General features: G+C 44.7%; 1 protein-coding gene across 5 annotated transcripts in view; it reads left to right on the top strand.

The window, feature by feature from the left end:
- The window catches only part of SPO11 (SPO11 initiator of meiotic double strand breaks), a 137623-nt gene that overhangs the window by 75730 nt on the left and 46938 nt on the right, over positions 1–14955 (top strand). For all 5 annotated transcript variants that reach the window (XM_077253140.1, XM_077253142.1, XM_077253141.1 and 2 more), the window contains 8 exons: positions 1607–1720; positions 1908–1996; positions 4480–4546; positions 4665–4773; positions 4876–4962; positions 5596–5632; positions 9317–9426; positions 9500–9599. In XM_077253140.1, the coding sequence (XP_077109255.1) occupies positions 1607–1720; positions 1908–1996; positions 4480–4546; positions 4665–4773; positions 4876–4962; positions 5596–5632; positions 9317–9426; positions 9500–9599 (713 nt within the window). The remainder of the gene's footprint in view (positions 1–1606; positions 1721–1907; positions 1997–4479; positions 4547–4664; positions 4774–4875; positions 4963–5595; positions 5633–9316; positions 9427–9499; positions 9600–14955) is intronic.

Here is a 14955-nt window from a genome sequence, read left to right as displayed (position 1 = left end):
TACTGAGGGATTGGAGTTGGAATCCCAGGGAATGACAGAAGCAGGGCTGGCAGGGATAGTCCAGGTAGAATGGAAGGAAAATCTGTAAGTGTACTGTGCTGTGGATGCACGAAGTAGAAAGTGCTGTGCCCAATACTAGTGTGGCGCCCCAGGGTCCTGGTCATCACAGTAGCATTGCTTTCCTCATAGGGAGAATGATGTTACGCTTGAAGGCAAAAAGGGATAACTGTAACCAGGTACCACAAGCATGCAACACATTCACACTCCAGGCCACCAGGGGGAGCTTTTGATCCTATTTACTGGGTGACTCCCTATATATATATATATATATATATATATATATATATATATATATACATACACAGTTCCAGGAGGGTCCAGTCAGTGCAGGAGGCAGACTGGATCAGTCTGAGGCAGAAGATGGTTTACGGAGCTGTATAGCTGCCGTGCAGCAGTTCCCGGAAAGAGACATTCAGAAAGCCGAATTGATTGCAGTGAACGTGCAGGAGAGCAAAGCACAGGAGAGGATATCAGGGGAGACCAGCCCCGAGCAGGCTGCCTCCTTCTGTGGCACAGAGACCAGTAGCCAGAACACCGAGGTTGTAAGGACCTCTATGACTTACATCAGAGACTGGCAGGACAGCTGAACTCCAAGTTACCACTCCAAGTTACCTGTCTGACCTAATACTCAGGAGGCACGGTGACACCCTTAGAGGCTGGGGCATGCTAGAGTCCCTATAAACCGCCTCAAGTCACCAGTCATATGGGTTATGTCCTATCCTAACCGTGGGACAGAGAGAGATAACATCTGTGAGGACCTTATGTGGAGCCATAGGCAGTAAGGAACTACACCACCACGGCGCTAGAGGAAGGCTTTGATTTCCACCTGGATAAGGGGACTCCTAACTTGCCTTCAAGCCGGCCGGACCCTGCCTGCCCTGTGATCCGGTGCCATGGACTGTGGCTGCCTGAAGACTTCAGTAAACAAGGTAAAGAGACTGCAACCTTGTGTCCCCGTTCTTTACTGCACCATTCACCACCTACCATCTACACACCGGGAGCCCTGGGGATATACTTCACCTGTGGGAAGTCATACCATCTAGCTGCCATAACATCACCCCAGAGGACCCCTTTAAAGCAGCGTCAGTCCCCACTGACCGAATACCACAGGTGGTGTCACAAACATAAAATTTATTCCCTTTAAAGACCTATCCCCTTTTACATGGGCGCCAAGGGCCACAGAACGGGTCGCAGCCACCGTGACATCCCTCTGTGTACGCAGGACCCGGTACCGAGTACCACATGGCCCTGGTGGGCGACTCACTACGAGTTGCAATATGACTTATGATGACTGTTGGGTACACTTCTTTGTCATAAAACGAACAGAGTGTCCCCTGATTCATGTATGGCACCTCCTGAATCCCAATACTTGATGACAGCTGAGGTCTGAAGCCTTCAAATGAGGGCAACGCACTTCACACACAACTGCACACTTGATGGGGGGCATAAATTTCCGGTAAAGTGCCAGAACAATATAGAGCAATAGCTCGCCCAAGACTATCGCCCTCCAGCACTATACATATCTGTTATTTTTCTCTCTTGTCAGCTCTCAGGTTGTTGCTGCAATTGATAAGATCGTCCAAGAGGTTTTGGAGAGCCTTTCTAAAGATGAAGCCCCGGCTCTCACAGTGGAAAACAGATCAAATTGGACCAACATTGAGTAAGTCTAAGAAAACATCAGTGCAAAAAATGAAAAATGATGAAATCGTAGTTACCATGTGTCCTGACTAGAGATAAGGGATCACTACACGCAGAGTGCACTGACCTGGACCGGGGTTGCTTGTAGCCATCAGCTCATGTCTGGTTCTGACATTTTCATAGACACATGTCCAACTGTTCTTGTCCAGGTTTACGGAATCGGTTGGATTGCAAATGGCTAAAAATTGCACAACTCGAAAAGTCAGAAGTGACTGTCCCAAGTCTGCTCAGCGGTTTGGTAAGATCCTGAGGACATGCTTTATTAAGCTTATTATTAGCACATATTGAACAGTAACTGTCATTTTAATTTTTATTTCATAAATTAACAGTGCAAATGAAAATACCGTAACTAACCTTGTAATATATCTTATCAGATAAATCTGCTTCATTGTTCTAATGGACTGATCATTCCCACTCAATTCAGGGATGAAATCAGTATTCAATGAAGCCAGACTTTCCTATTACTGAGATAGGAGGTGATACTTGGTGTTTTTAAGATTCGGTGGAGGAGGTAGAAGAAGGCACAGACATTCTGCTGCAAGTTTTCTAGAAGTGACGTTTACAATTTAACCCCTTCACGACCTATGATGCTGAGTCTGCATGTTTAGCACACGCAAACCGAATGCACATCACTAGCTCTGCCCATCGGCGCCCCGTCACATGATCGCGGGGCGCCGATGGGTTGGCATGACAACCCAAGGTCTGCAAGAGACTCCTGTGGTTGTCTTTGCTGTGGCTGGCATTCATAGTAGATGATCAATTCTGCTACACATAGCAGGGCTGAAAATCAGAAGATCACAGATTCAAGTCTCCTAAGGAGACTATTGAAGCAAATGAAAAGTAAAAAAAAAAAAGTTTTTAAAAATATTTTTTTAAAATATAAAAGTTCAAATCATATAAAACAATAAAAAATGCACATATTTGGTCTTGCTGAGTTCAGAAAAGCCTGAACTATCAAAATATAAAAAGAAAAATAATCCGATCGTTAAAAGGCGTAATGATAAAAAGTCAAAACGCCAAAATTTTTTTTTTCTCCTTCTTCCAAGAGCGATCTTTTTTTTTTCTATCCCCATTGCCATATCAGGGCTTGGGTTTTTTTAGGACCAAGATGTAGATTTGAATGCCACCTATAATAATTTTACCATATATAATGTACTGGAGAGCAGGAAAAATAATCAAGTGCAGTGAAATAGTGAAAAATACACTATTTGGCAATTGTTTATAGGGTTTTATTTTTATTGTGTTCGTTATACAGTAAAAATGACCCGTAACATGATTTTTTAGTACCGTATGATTATGCGGAACCAAAACTTACATAGTTATATTCTTTATTTCAGTGATGAAAAAAAAATTGAAATTTGCAAAATTTAAAAATGTATGGTTTGTGTCACCAATTTCTGACATTTCTATTGATAAGTTTGGGTGCAAAACAACTTTTTGATAACTTTATATTGTATTTTTGAGGGGGGGGGGGAATTGCTGCAACCAAAAAAGGGCAATTCTGGCATTTCAATTTTTCTTAGCAATAGCACATTTTTTTATTTTTTTTTACATTTTGTTGTGTACAAACAAAATTGGGAAATGTATAAAATATTTTTGTTTGTGTCGCCATTTTTATTGATACCATTTTTGGGTACATGACATTTTGATCGCTTTTTATTGCATTTTGTAGGACATTGCTGTTACTGAAAAAGGGCAATTCTGGTGTTTTAATCATTTTCTTCTCGTTTCAGAGTATGGAATAAATATTTTTAGATTTTATTAGATCAAGCAATTACATATATAGCACTACCAAATTTATTTTATTTTTTTATTTTTTTACGTTTGGTGAAAAGAGGGTAATTTAAAATTGTATATACCGTACTTTAAAATATATATTTTTTCATTTTTAATTAGTTCCCTTAGAGGACTTGAACCTGTAATACACTTGAATTCATTAGTAGTGATGAGCGAGCGCGCTTGGATAAGGTGTTAGCCGAGCATGCTCGAGTGCTAATAGTGTCTTTGGCGTGCTCAAATAATAAGTTTGAGTCACCGTGGCTGCATGTCCCTGCATGTGTTGTGGCTGTTGAACAGCCGTGAGACATGCAGCCAGCAGCCACTGCGACTCAAACTTATTATTTGAGCACGCCGAAGACACTATTAGCACTCGAGCATGCTCAGATAACACCTTTTCCATGCATGCTCGCTCATCACTATTCATTAGTATTCCATTAGATTGTGAAATAGACATTCTCCTTTGAAGCCAAGGCTGAAATCCATAGGATATCTCACATGGCAAATATAGGGCCATTCAGAAGGCCATGGCAACCAGTTGGCACACTGGAATTGTGTCAAGCAGGGTGTCAGTGGCCATCAGAAGAGACAGCTGCCATATTGAAGACTTTTAAATGCCAATGTCATACTTTACATGAAGTTAAACTGATATTATATCTAACATCAGTTACTGTTGGGTACCCAAAGAACAGGCCGCCGTGGATGGGGGACATCACTACATGGAGCTAAACACATATACCTTTATAGGGCCTATATATCTGACCCATCTGCAGATGAGGGCCCAGGTCCAAATTTTGCAGTGGGGCTCATCGGACTCTAGTTACGCCACTGTTTTGGGTGGATTATTTTGCATAACACCCCTTTACATATACAATAAATTAGTCTTTGCCACCAGACGCACTATATGCACATGTATCAATAATCAAATTATTTCTCTAACCTCAGCCCTGACCATGAAAATCTTGTCTGTGATCTACAAACTTGTGCACACCGACACATACGCCACCAAGAGGTAGGTTCACGACTTGCATAGATGTATGTTTGTTCATCACTGGCGTTGGGGAGGGAACAAAGGTTGCTGTCAACCCCGGCTTAGATCATTTATTTTAGTTTTTATTTATTACTGCCAGGGACATTTTTTATGAAAACGTTCAGCTTTACGGCAGCCAGACTACTGTGGACAATATAGTGACCGATATCTCCTGCATGCTGAAGATCCCGAGAAGAAGCTTACACATTGTATGTTCTCAGATCAGCTCTACTTCATTTATATTCATTTATTATTGATTTTAAGAAACATCAAAAGTTGTTATTAAATGTCATTATTGATTTGTATCACAGCTTTCCACATCGAAGGGCTGTGTGGCTGGCAACCTGCTATACATAGAGCAAGACGGGACCAAAGTGGACTGCAGCTTTAACACCTCTGTAAGGACTTCATACAGTCATTGCTTTCAGTAGCAGAGCGCTAAGAGCTACAAAGTTAGTCATTTGAGGGATTGTCTCAACTTCTTAAATCGGTAAAATAACAAAGTGTTTGTTAAAACAAGAAACTTTGCAATTTACCTCTTATTAAAAAATATTTTTTTTGCTCTCATGAGCAAAGCAATTTTTAATGCTATAGTTTATTTCTCATTGCCTAGGTTACTGGCAAACTCTGCAGTCTATCAGAGTTGGACGGTCTGCTAGACAAGGAGCGTAATGCTTACAAGCTCTTTCCAATAAAGCTTGCAAGCGCTACACTGAAGCTGGCTGAATCTGTCCAACTTTAGTGCCCATGTTTCTCCCATGCTGCAGACGCAGATCTGCTCCAGTTTGTAGCATCCCAGATGCCCAACCATACCGCTAGTCAGAACTGTCAGTCATCAGGAGCACTTTGCCACCCCCCTAACCTGGCTATCAGGAAGCCAGGGGGAACATGAACATGAACATAAGATAACCTCTTTAATCCTCCGGGAGGGGTATGAGGCCAGAGTTGTTGGACTTTAGAATAAAAACTCTTCATATTCCCAGTATTTGTCTTGTATTATGAAAAACTAACACACCTCCTTGGCATTATAGGGAGTCTTGGTGCCATCAAATGTGGAAGGAGTCACAAGTATCCTTTATGCTACAAATGGGAAAGCGAAACACTGAACACGAATAACAAGACCTATTCTAGCAGTTTCCTGTAGACTGAAGTAATGATGAAGCTTCTCTTTATATAAGGGCTGATGCAGATGTCCATGAAACACTGTCGGAACGTGGACCACAATCACAGACTGGCCGCGGGTCTCCTGACCAAAGTGTAGCAGTCTCATAGAAATATATGAAGCTGCCACACTTAGGATGGGATTCCCGAGGCCAGTCCATGCCTTGCGGTCTATGCTTGGACCGAGTTGCATAGATGTCCGCATGAGCCCTAAGAGAACAGATAAGTGTTCATTGTCATCTTTCTGGTTGTCTCAACATAGGTTAGCCAACCTGCAGTGAAGACTAAGGGTACCGTCTCACAGTGGCACTTTGATCGCTACGACGGTACGATCCGTGACGTTCCAGCGATATCCATACGATATAGCTGTGTCTGACACGCAGCAGCGATCAGGGACCCCGCTGAGAATCGTACGTCGTAGCAGATCGTTTGGAACTTTATTTCGTCGCTGGATCTCCCGCTGTCATCGCTGGATCGTTGTGTGTGACAGCGATCCAGCGATGCGTTGGCTTGTAACCAGGGTAAACATCGGGTTACTAAGCGCAGGGCCGCGCTTAGTAACCCGATGTTTACCCTGGCTACCAGCGTAAAAGTAAAAAAAAAAAAAAACGTACATACTCACATTCCGGTGTCCTTCAGGTCCCTTGCCGTCTGCTTCCCGCTCTGACTGACTCCCGGCCGTAAGGCAGTACAGAGCACAGCGGTGACGTCACCGCTGTGATCTGCTTTCACTTTACGGCGGCACTCAGTCAGAGCGGGAAGCAGATGGCAAGGGACCTGAAGGACACCGGAATGTGAATATGTACGTTTTTTTTTTTTACTTTTACGCTGGTAACCAGGGTAAACATCGGGTTACTAAGCGCGGCCCTGCGCTTAGTAACCCGATGTTTACCCTGGTTACCCGGGACCTCGGCATCGTTGGTCGCTGGAGAGCGGTCTGTGTGACAGCTCTCCAGCGACCACACAACGACTTTCCAACGATCACGGCCAGGTCGTATCGCTGGTCGTGATCGTTGGAAAGTTGCAGAGTGTGACAGTACCCTAAGAGACACAAAGGAAAGAAAACAATGGAAGATCAAAAATCTAATTTATAAAAGCTTTTATATAAACTTTTTATATCTTATCTTATAGCCATGTGAGAAGTTTTGACTAGTAGGGGTCCAGGTTCTAAATGACCCAATGATCAGTAAGGGTATGTGCACACGTCCGGATTTCTTGCAGAAATTTCCTGAAGAAAACCGGAAATTTTCTGCAAGAAATCCGCATTTTTTTTTTGCGTTTTTTTTCCCGTTTTTTTCGCGTTTTTTTAGCATTCTGCAAGCGTAATTAGCTGGCAGAATGCTAAAGTTTTCCAAGCGATCTGTAGCATCGCTTGGAAAACTGACTGACAAGTTGGTCACACTTGTAAAACATACTGTTTGACAAGTGTGACCAACTTGTTACTATAGATGCTGCTTATGCAGCATCTATAGTAAAAGATAGAATGTTTAAAAATAATCAAAAAAATAAAAAATGGTTATACTCACCCAGACGATCTCCTCAGCGGCGTCCGTTCCTATAGATGCCGGTGTGGTTCAGGACCTGTGATGACGTCGCGGCTTGTGATTGGTCGCGTGAGTCACATGAGCGGTCACGCGACCAATCACAAGACAGTGACGTCATCACAGGTCCTGAACCACACCATCTATAGGAACCGAAGAGAAAGCATGCACCGGAGAGGCGGGAACACTTCGGGGTCCATCAAAGGGTGAGTATAGGACTATTTTTTATTTTAATTCTTTTTTTTGACCAATTATATGGTGCCCAGTCCGTGGAGGAGAGTCTCCTCTCCTCCACCCTGGGTACCAACCGCACATAATCTGCTTACTTCCCGCATGGTGTGCACAGCGGAAAAAATCGCATCGCGGAAAAAAAAGCAACATGTTCATTAAAAATGCGGAATTGCGGGGATTCCGCACACCTAGGAGTGCATTGATCTGCTTACTTCCCCCACAGGGCTGTGCACACCATGCGGGAAGTAAGCAGATTATGTGCGGTTGGTACCCAGGGTGGAGGAGAAGAGACTCTCCTCCACGGACTGGGCACCATATAATTGGTCAAAAAAAAGAATTAAAATAAAAAATAGTCCTATACTCACCCTCTGATGGCCCCCGAAGTGTTCCCGCCTCTCCGGTGCATGCTTTCTCTTCGGTTCCTATAGATGGTGTGGTTCAGGACCTGTGATGACGTCACTGTCTTGTGATTGGTCGCGTGACCGCTCATGTGACTCACGCGACCAATCACAAGCCGCAACGTCATCACAGGTCCTGAACCACACCGGCATCTATAGGAACGGACACCACTGAGGAGATCGTCTGGGTGAGTATAACCATTTTTTATTTTTTTAATTATTTTTAAACATTCTATCTTTTACTATAGATGCTGCATAAGCAGCATCTATAGTAACAAGTTGGTCACACTTGTCAAACAGTATGTTTGACAAGTGTGACCAACTTGTCAGTCAGTTTTCCAAGCGATGCTACAGATCGCTTGGAAAACTTTAGCATTCTGCAAGCTAATTACGCTTGCAGAATGCTAAAAAAACGCGAAAAAAACGGGAAAAAAACACAAAAAAAAAATGCGGATTTCTTGCAGAAAATTTCCGGTTTTCTTCAGGAAATTTCTGCAAGAAATCCGGACGTGTGCACATACCCTTAATGAACATGTTGCTTTTTTTCCGCGATGCGATTTTTTCGCTGAAAAAATCGCAACATTTGCACAAAAAATGCGGAATACCCTGTAAATAATAGGAGGCATATGTAAGCGTTTTTTTTCGCGTTTTTATCACGTTTTTATAGCGAAAAAACCTCGAAAAAAACGCGAAAAATCCTGAACGTGTGCACATGGCCTAAAACACAGGGACTAAAGCATACAGCTTATAATTGAGCAATATATGGACTCATTTCAGTGATCCTTGGGGGTTTCAAGACTCAAATTCCCCTCAAGTCAAAACTTCTGACTTTGTGACTAATCACATGGCAAAACTTTTTTTTTTTAATTTTGATGCTCTTTAATTGACTTAGCGACTTTGTTTTATGTTTTGTGGTATTCCAATCCCCATGAGCATGCTAATGGCCATCTGTCACCAAGATAATGCAGAAATTGCTGAATTAACTACTAAAGAAGTTGCCCACTACTTTATCATCATCTAAGGATAGATCATTGATGTCTTACCGATCGGGGTCGTACACCCGGCAGCCCGGTTGATTAGTTGTTCTCTATGTCGGCATCCTCCAGGCAGAAATGTTCAACTGCTGAGCTGTTCAGTCTTCTGATAGTGGCCGCGGCAGTTTACTGCACATCCGCCTCCTGTTTAAATCAATAGGATGCATTTGTACAGTACCCTGCCGCGGTCATTATCAAAAGACATGATAGTTCCACAATTGAGCATTTCTGCCCGCCGCCCCCAAAACCGGGAACAGCTGATCTGCAGTGGTGTTGGGTGTCGCACCCCAACCAATCAGACATTGATGATAAAGTAGTGGACAACCTCTTTCAGTGCATGAGAAATAAATATTACTGTATCCATATATTTACTCTTTAACATATAAGATTTGAGAACCTCCGCTCGCTTCGTCCTTATTATAGAAAAAGATGCAACATTTCAAAGGCTTCTTGATGACGACTTTTGTGGAAAGTGTGGCCCTTGCATCCTTATTACGGTAAGAGTGCTGTTAGTATGATCCCCCTCCACAGGCAGTAAGAAACCTGTTCAATGTTATTTTCTCTTCTCAGGGGAAAGGAGTGCCGGATCTGAACACCAGGCTCTTCGTACGAAAGTTGTGGAACACTTTTCAGATCCCTATATTCACTTTGGTTGATGGCGATCCTCACGGTATGATTTTTACAAAGTAAATAATTACAGTATATCAGGGGAACAGCCAAGACAATTTACGCAATTGTCTGACAATTCACTGACGAGGCAGCGACTGCTGTCACTACTAGGCCGGATATTAGGGAGCTTACAGTGAACGTATGATATATACACATCATCCGATTCCAGCACATGGAATATATGTATACTCCGATACAGTCACAGCCAAGCTTCTCAATTACCCATAAAAAAAATAGATCCCACCACAAGTCATTTATACAGTCTGATTGGACAACTGTGAGGGTATGTTTCCACGTTCAGGAAACGCTGCGTTTTTGACGCTGCGTTTTTCTGCTGCGTCAAAAACGCAGCGTCCAGATGTTACAGCATAGTGGATGGGATTTTATGAAATCCAGACTCCACTATGCGTTTAAAAACGCATGCGTTTTTGCCGCGAAAACGCATGCGTTGTGCGTTTTTTCAAAACGCTGCATGTTGCTACTATGAGCAAAACACGCAGGTACACCACAGGTGACCTGCCAGTGACCTCAGGTGCAGTTTTGGTCAGGATTTTACTTGCATAAAATCCTGACCAAAGACTGATGCAATCCTGAACGTGGAAACATACCCTTACAGGTAGAGTATGGCTTCAGGGGTGCAGTTTATTGAGCAAGAGGAACGGAGCTATTCAATTTTATATATTTAATCCAGAAAAGTAGACAGTGTTTCTAAAAATAATATGCAACAATGTTGTTACGCCTACATCCCTGCATGCTGCTTCTTCCTCCCTTTGGCATAATCACCGCCCTGTCTGCCCAGCCACCTTCACTGCTCTGGCTCTCCCCACCCTTCCTGTGTTCCATGGCCGCGCAGGTCTCCTGTCAACTCGCTTAGGGCGTGTATGCGCTCCCTGTTTCTTCAAGGGGTAGCACACGCACTTCTGATGTGTCCCCAGCCAATAGCTGGGAGGCACTAAGTATTTAAGGCACCTTACCCTGTAGGGAAGTGCCTGAGCAACATTAGTGTCTAGTCAGTCTTGAACATGTCTGAACCTGTAGCTGAGCCAAGAGTCTTTCCTGTCCAAACCTGTACTCTGAGTCCATCCTGTATGAACCTGTATCTAAACCCTGAGGCCATCCTGTATGAACCTGTACCTGAGCCCCTAGTCCATCCAGTCTAAACCTGTACCCAGAGTCCATCCTGTCTGAACCCATACCTATACCCTGAGTCCATCTTGTCTGAACCTGCCAATCGGTTCTATCTGTACCCTGTGCCTGTCCTACAGTCTGAATCCACTCCATCTGAACCAGCTCCAATATCAATTCTGGCAGTGATCCTGTTCCTGTCCTACCAGCTACTTGGAGTCCATACCTTCATACCTGTCTCCTTGTGGTCAGTTGTTGCAGTTCCGGGGTCTGTTCTGGAGTGGTACATTGTGACTACCTGTGTCTCAAGTCTAGCAACAACATCAGGGGCCCTAATGAAGAACAAAATAGTTGCTTAGTTGCACCCTTTTTTTGCTGGTCCATGATGTGGGTCCATACCCACCAGCATGACAGATGTTACAAAATGGGAACGAAACAATACAGTATATACAGTCACATAAAGTAAAAGAGATAACAAAACAAAAGTACTAAGTCTGTGTCACAGAAATGGCTCAGAGCTTAGCGGAGGGAAGCACTCCTTAGAGGAACTCCTTAGAGCAACGGCTAGAACCACGGAGTACTGTGACTTCCAGAACTGAAAAATGACAAAATCCCAAACTTTGATTTTATTAGAACAAGATTACACTAACATACCTCCCCTTGGTTAGCTCATATGGGGGCTGGTCATGGGATGTGCTAAGTCTTTAGAAGATTGAGATCCACATCTTTCAGGATATTTTTGCCACTGGATGTCCCAGGTGGGAGATATTGTTGTCATGTTTCCTATCACGTTTCTACCTTTCTAAAGAGATGAAGCATAGAATGGATAGCATCATCCATCTTCCAATATTATGTTAGAGGTGTCAGGCCAGCTTTACGGTGATGTGAGTGAATGCGTTATGTTCATCACTTCGCCATGATGCCGAAAATATATCACCCATAAATATCTGATAGATGCAAACCCCAATATTTATCACTGACCACTGGCTTCAGAATGGCTGAGGTAATTCATTTGAACAGTGGAAGTTTTTGCATCGGGGATTGTACATCACTGCCGCTGTACGAAGCCTAGCCTTGATGGTTGGTTCTCAGCAGATGCTCTGTTGTAATTACCTGTTCACGACAGGTGGTCCTACTTCAATGGAGGTTGAAGTCTCAGATATTTCTCACTTCCTCAGTTATAATTAATCCCATATGTGATATGTCCCCTCTCTGGAGATGTTGGTATGGATTTTACATTTTTTTCTTTGCGACACAGTAAAATTACCATCATTTTTTACAGAAAGAGTAGTGCTACTTATCACTTTATTTTTCCTCACCAGACCTCAGTATAACTCAATATGGTTTGTCAGTCACCGCAGGTGTCATCATGTGACAAATTCGGCACTGCATCTTGGTTTTTATGACAGAAACTATAACAAAAAAATGAACGAAACCAGAAAGGCTTAAAGGGAGGGTGCCGTGATTTTAGTTTTTGTATTAATAATTATTGATTATACAATCAATTATTTTTAATACAAAAGTAAATGTACCTCTTTCATACTTTTTTATTTATTCACTTTTACATTCACCACTGGAGGCCGCCATTTTCATTAGTGTGGGTGTAAGTGTCTGGGCACGACACTTGCACACCTCACTTACGGCAGCCATGTACATAGGAGCCAACGGTCGGGCTCCGACCGCATCTCCTGCTTCTCAGCTGTGACTTGGCCACGCCCACTGAGCTGCCGCATCACAGCTGTGAGAGGAGATCGCGGCCATTTTGTTTATTTCCCTCTGCCATCGCACACACAGCTCAGTGCGTGCGATGGCAGAAGCTGCTGCTGGGAGAAGCTGCTGCCGAGGGTCCAGGGTAAATATCTGCAGCGAGGAGCTGTGATTGCAGCCTGTACTTAGTATTAAGGCCCCGTCTCACATAGCGAGATCGCTAGCGAGATCGCTGCTGAGTCACTAGTTTTGTGACGCAACAGCGACCTCAGTAGCGATCTCGCTATGTGTGACACATACCAGCGATCAGGCCCCTGCTGCGAGATCGCTGGTCGTGTCAGAATGGCCTGGACCTTTTTTTGGTCGTTGAGGCCGCTGACATCGCTGAATCGGTGTGTGTGACACCGATCCAGCGATGTCTTCACTGGTAACCAGGGTAAACATCGGGTTACTAAGCGCAGGGCCGCGCTTAGTAACCCGATGTTTACCGTGGTTACCAGCGTAAAAGTAAAAAAAAACAAACAGTACATACTTACATTCCGCTGTCTGTCCTCCGGCGTCTCAGCTTCTCTGCACTGTGGGCGCCTGCCGGCCGGAAAGCGAGCACAGCGGTGACGTCACCGCTGTGCTTTCCGGCCGCTGTGCTTACACAGTGCAGAGAAGCGGACGCCGGGGGACAGACACCGGAATGTGAGTATGTACTGTTTGTTTTTTTTTACTTTTACGCTGGTAACCAGGGTAAACATCGGGTTACTAAGCGCGGCCCCGCGCTTAGTAACCCGATGTTTACCCTGGTTACCTGGGACCTCGGCATCGTTGGTCGCTGGAGAGCGGTCTGTGTGACAGCTCTCCAGCGACCACACAGCGACAAAACAGCGACGCTGCAGCGATCAGCATCGTTGTCTGTATCGCTGCAGCGTCGCTGTGTGAGACGGGGCCTTTACAGTAGAGGCTGCAATCACTGCCGACCTGTTCAGAGCAGAGCAGGGAGATCGTCACACTGCTCTGCCCTGAACATGACTCAGCACTTCCTGGTAGAGGAAAGAAGGTAAGTACAGCGTTTTTATTTTCTTATGCATCTACCACTGCTACCAGCCCCTATATACCACCTAGCACTGCCTGCCTGCCTCTTTATACCACTGCCTGCCTGCCTCTGTATACCACTGCCTGCCTCTGTATACCCCTGCCTGCCTCTGTATACCACTGCCTGCCTGCCTCTGTATACCACTGTCTGCCTGCCTCTGTATACCACTGCTACCTGCCTGCCTGCCTCTGTATACCACTGTCTGCCTGCCTCTGTATACCACTGCCTGCCTCTGTATACCACTGTCTGCCTGCCTCTGTATACCACTGCTACCTGCCTGCCTGCCTCTGTATACCACTGTCTGCCTGCCTCTGTATACCACTGCCTGCCTCTGTATACCACTGCCTGCCTCTGTATACCACTGTCTGCCTGCCTCTGTATACCACTGCTACCTGCCTGCCTGCCTCTGTATACCACTGTCTGCCTGCCTCTGTATACCACTGCCTGCCTGCCTCTGTATACCACTGTCTGCCTGCCTCTGTATACCACTGCCTGCCTCTGTATACCACTGCCTGCCTCTGTATACCACTCTCTGCCTGCCTCTGTATACCACTCTCTGCCTGCCTCTGTATACCACTCTCTGCCTGCCTCTGTATACCACTGGCTGCCTCTGTATACCACTCTCTGCCTGCCTCTGTATACCACTATCTGCCTCTATATACCACTGCTACCTGCCTCTATATACACCTACCACTGCTACCTCTGTCCTGGGTAGCTAATCCTGTCCCGTGTACTGTGTCCTCAGCAGTCAGTATCACACAGGACAGGATTAGATACACGGCTCAGCAGTCGGTATCACATAGGACAGGATTAGATACACGGCTCAGCAGTCGGTATCACACAGGACAGGATTAGATACACGGCTCAGCAGTCGGTATCACACAGGACAGGATTAGATACACGGCTCAGCTGTCGGTATCACACAGGACAGGATTAGATACACGGCTCAGCAGTCGGTATCACACAGGACAGGATTAGATACACGGCTCAGCAGTCGGTATCACATAGGACAGGATTAGATACACGGCTCAGCAGTCAGTATCTAATCCTCTCCTATGCACTCTCCCCCCTGCGTGTCTTTCCTCAATGTGGTTTATTATTTTTGTTGTGGGAGATGAGGGAGTCGAGGATTATGCGTTCGGTATGGTTTAATAAAGATTAATAAAGGACTTTATTCTGGCCGAGTCTTTATTTACAATACAACTATAGGATTAGTAATGGATGGGTGCCTTATAGACGCCTCTCCATTACTAAGCCGTGGGCTTGATGTCACCGGACAATATGGAGGTGACATTAACCCCACAAATATGAACCCCACTTGCTACCGCTACAGGGTAAGTGGAAATTGCCAGGCAAAGCGCCAGAAAAGGCGCATGTAAAAGGCGGCTGAGAGCTGATGTTTTTAGCCTGGGGGGGGGGGGGGACAATATCCATGGCCCCT

The sequence above is a fragment of the Ranitomeya variabilis genome, chromosome 4 (genome assembly GCF_051348905.1).
Source record: "Ranitomeya variabilis isolate aRanVar5 chromosome 4, aRanVar5.hap1, whole genome shotgun sequence".
Lineage (NCBI taxonomy): Eukaryota > Metazoa > Chordata > Amphibia > Anura > Dendrobatidae > Ranitomeya > Ranitomeya variabilis.
This window is presented reverse-complemented; position numbering and strand designations above follow the sequence as displayed.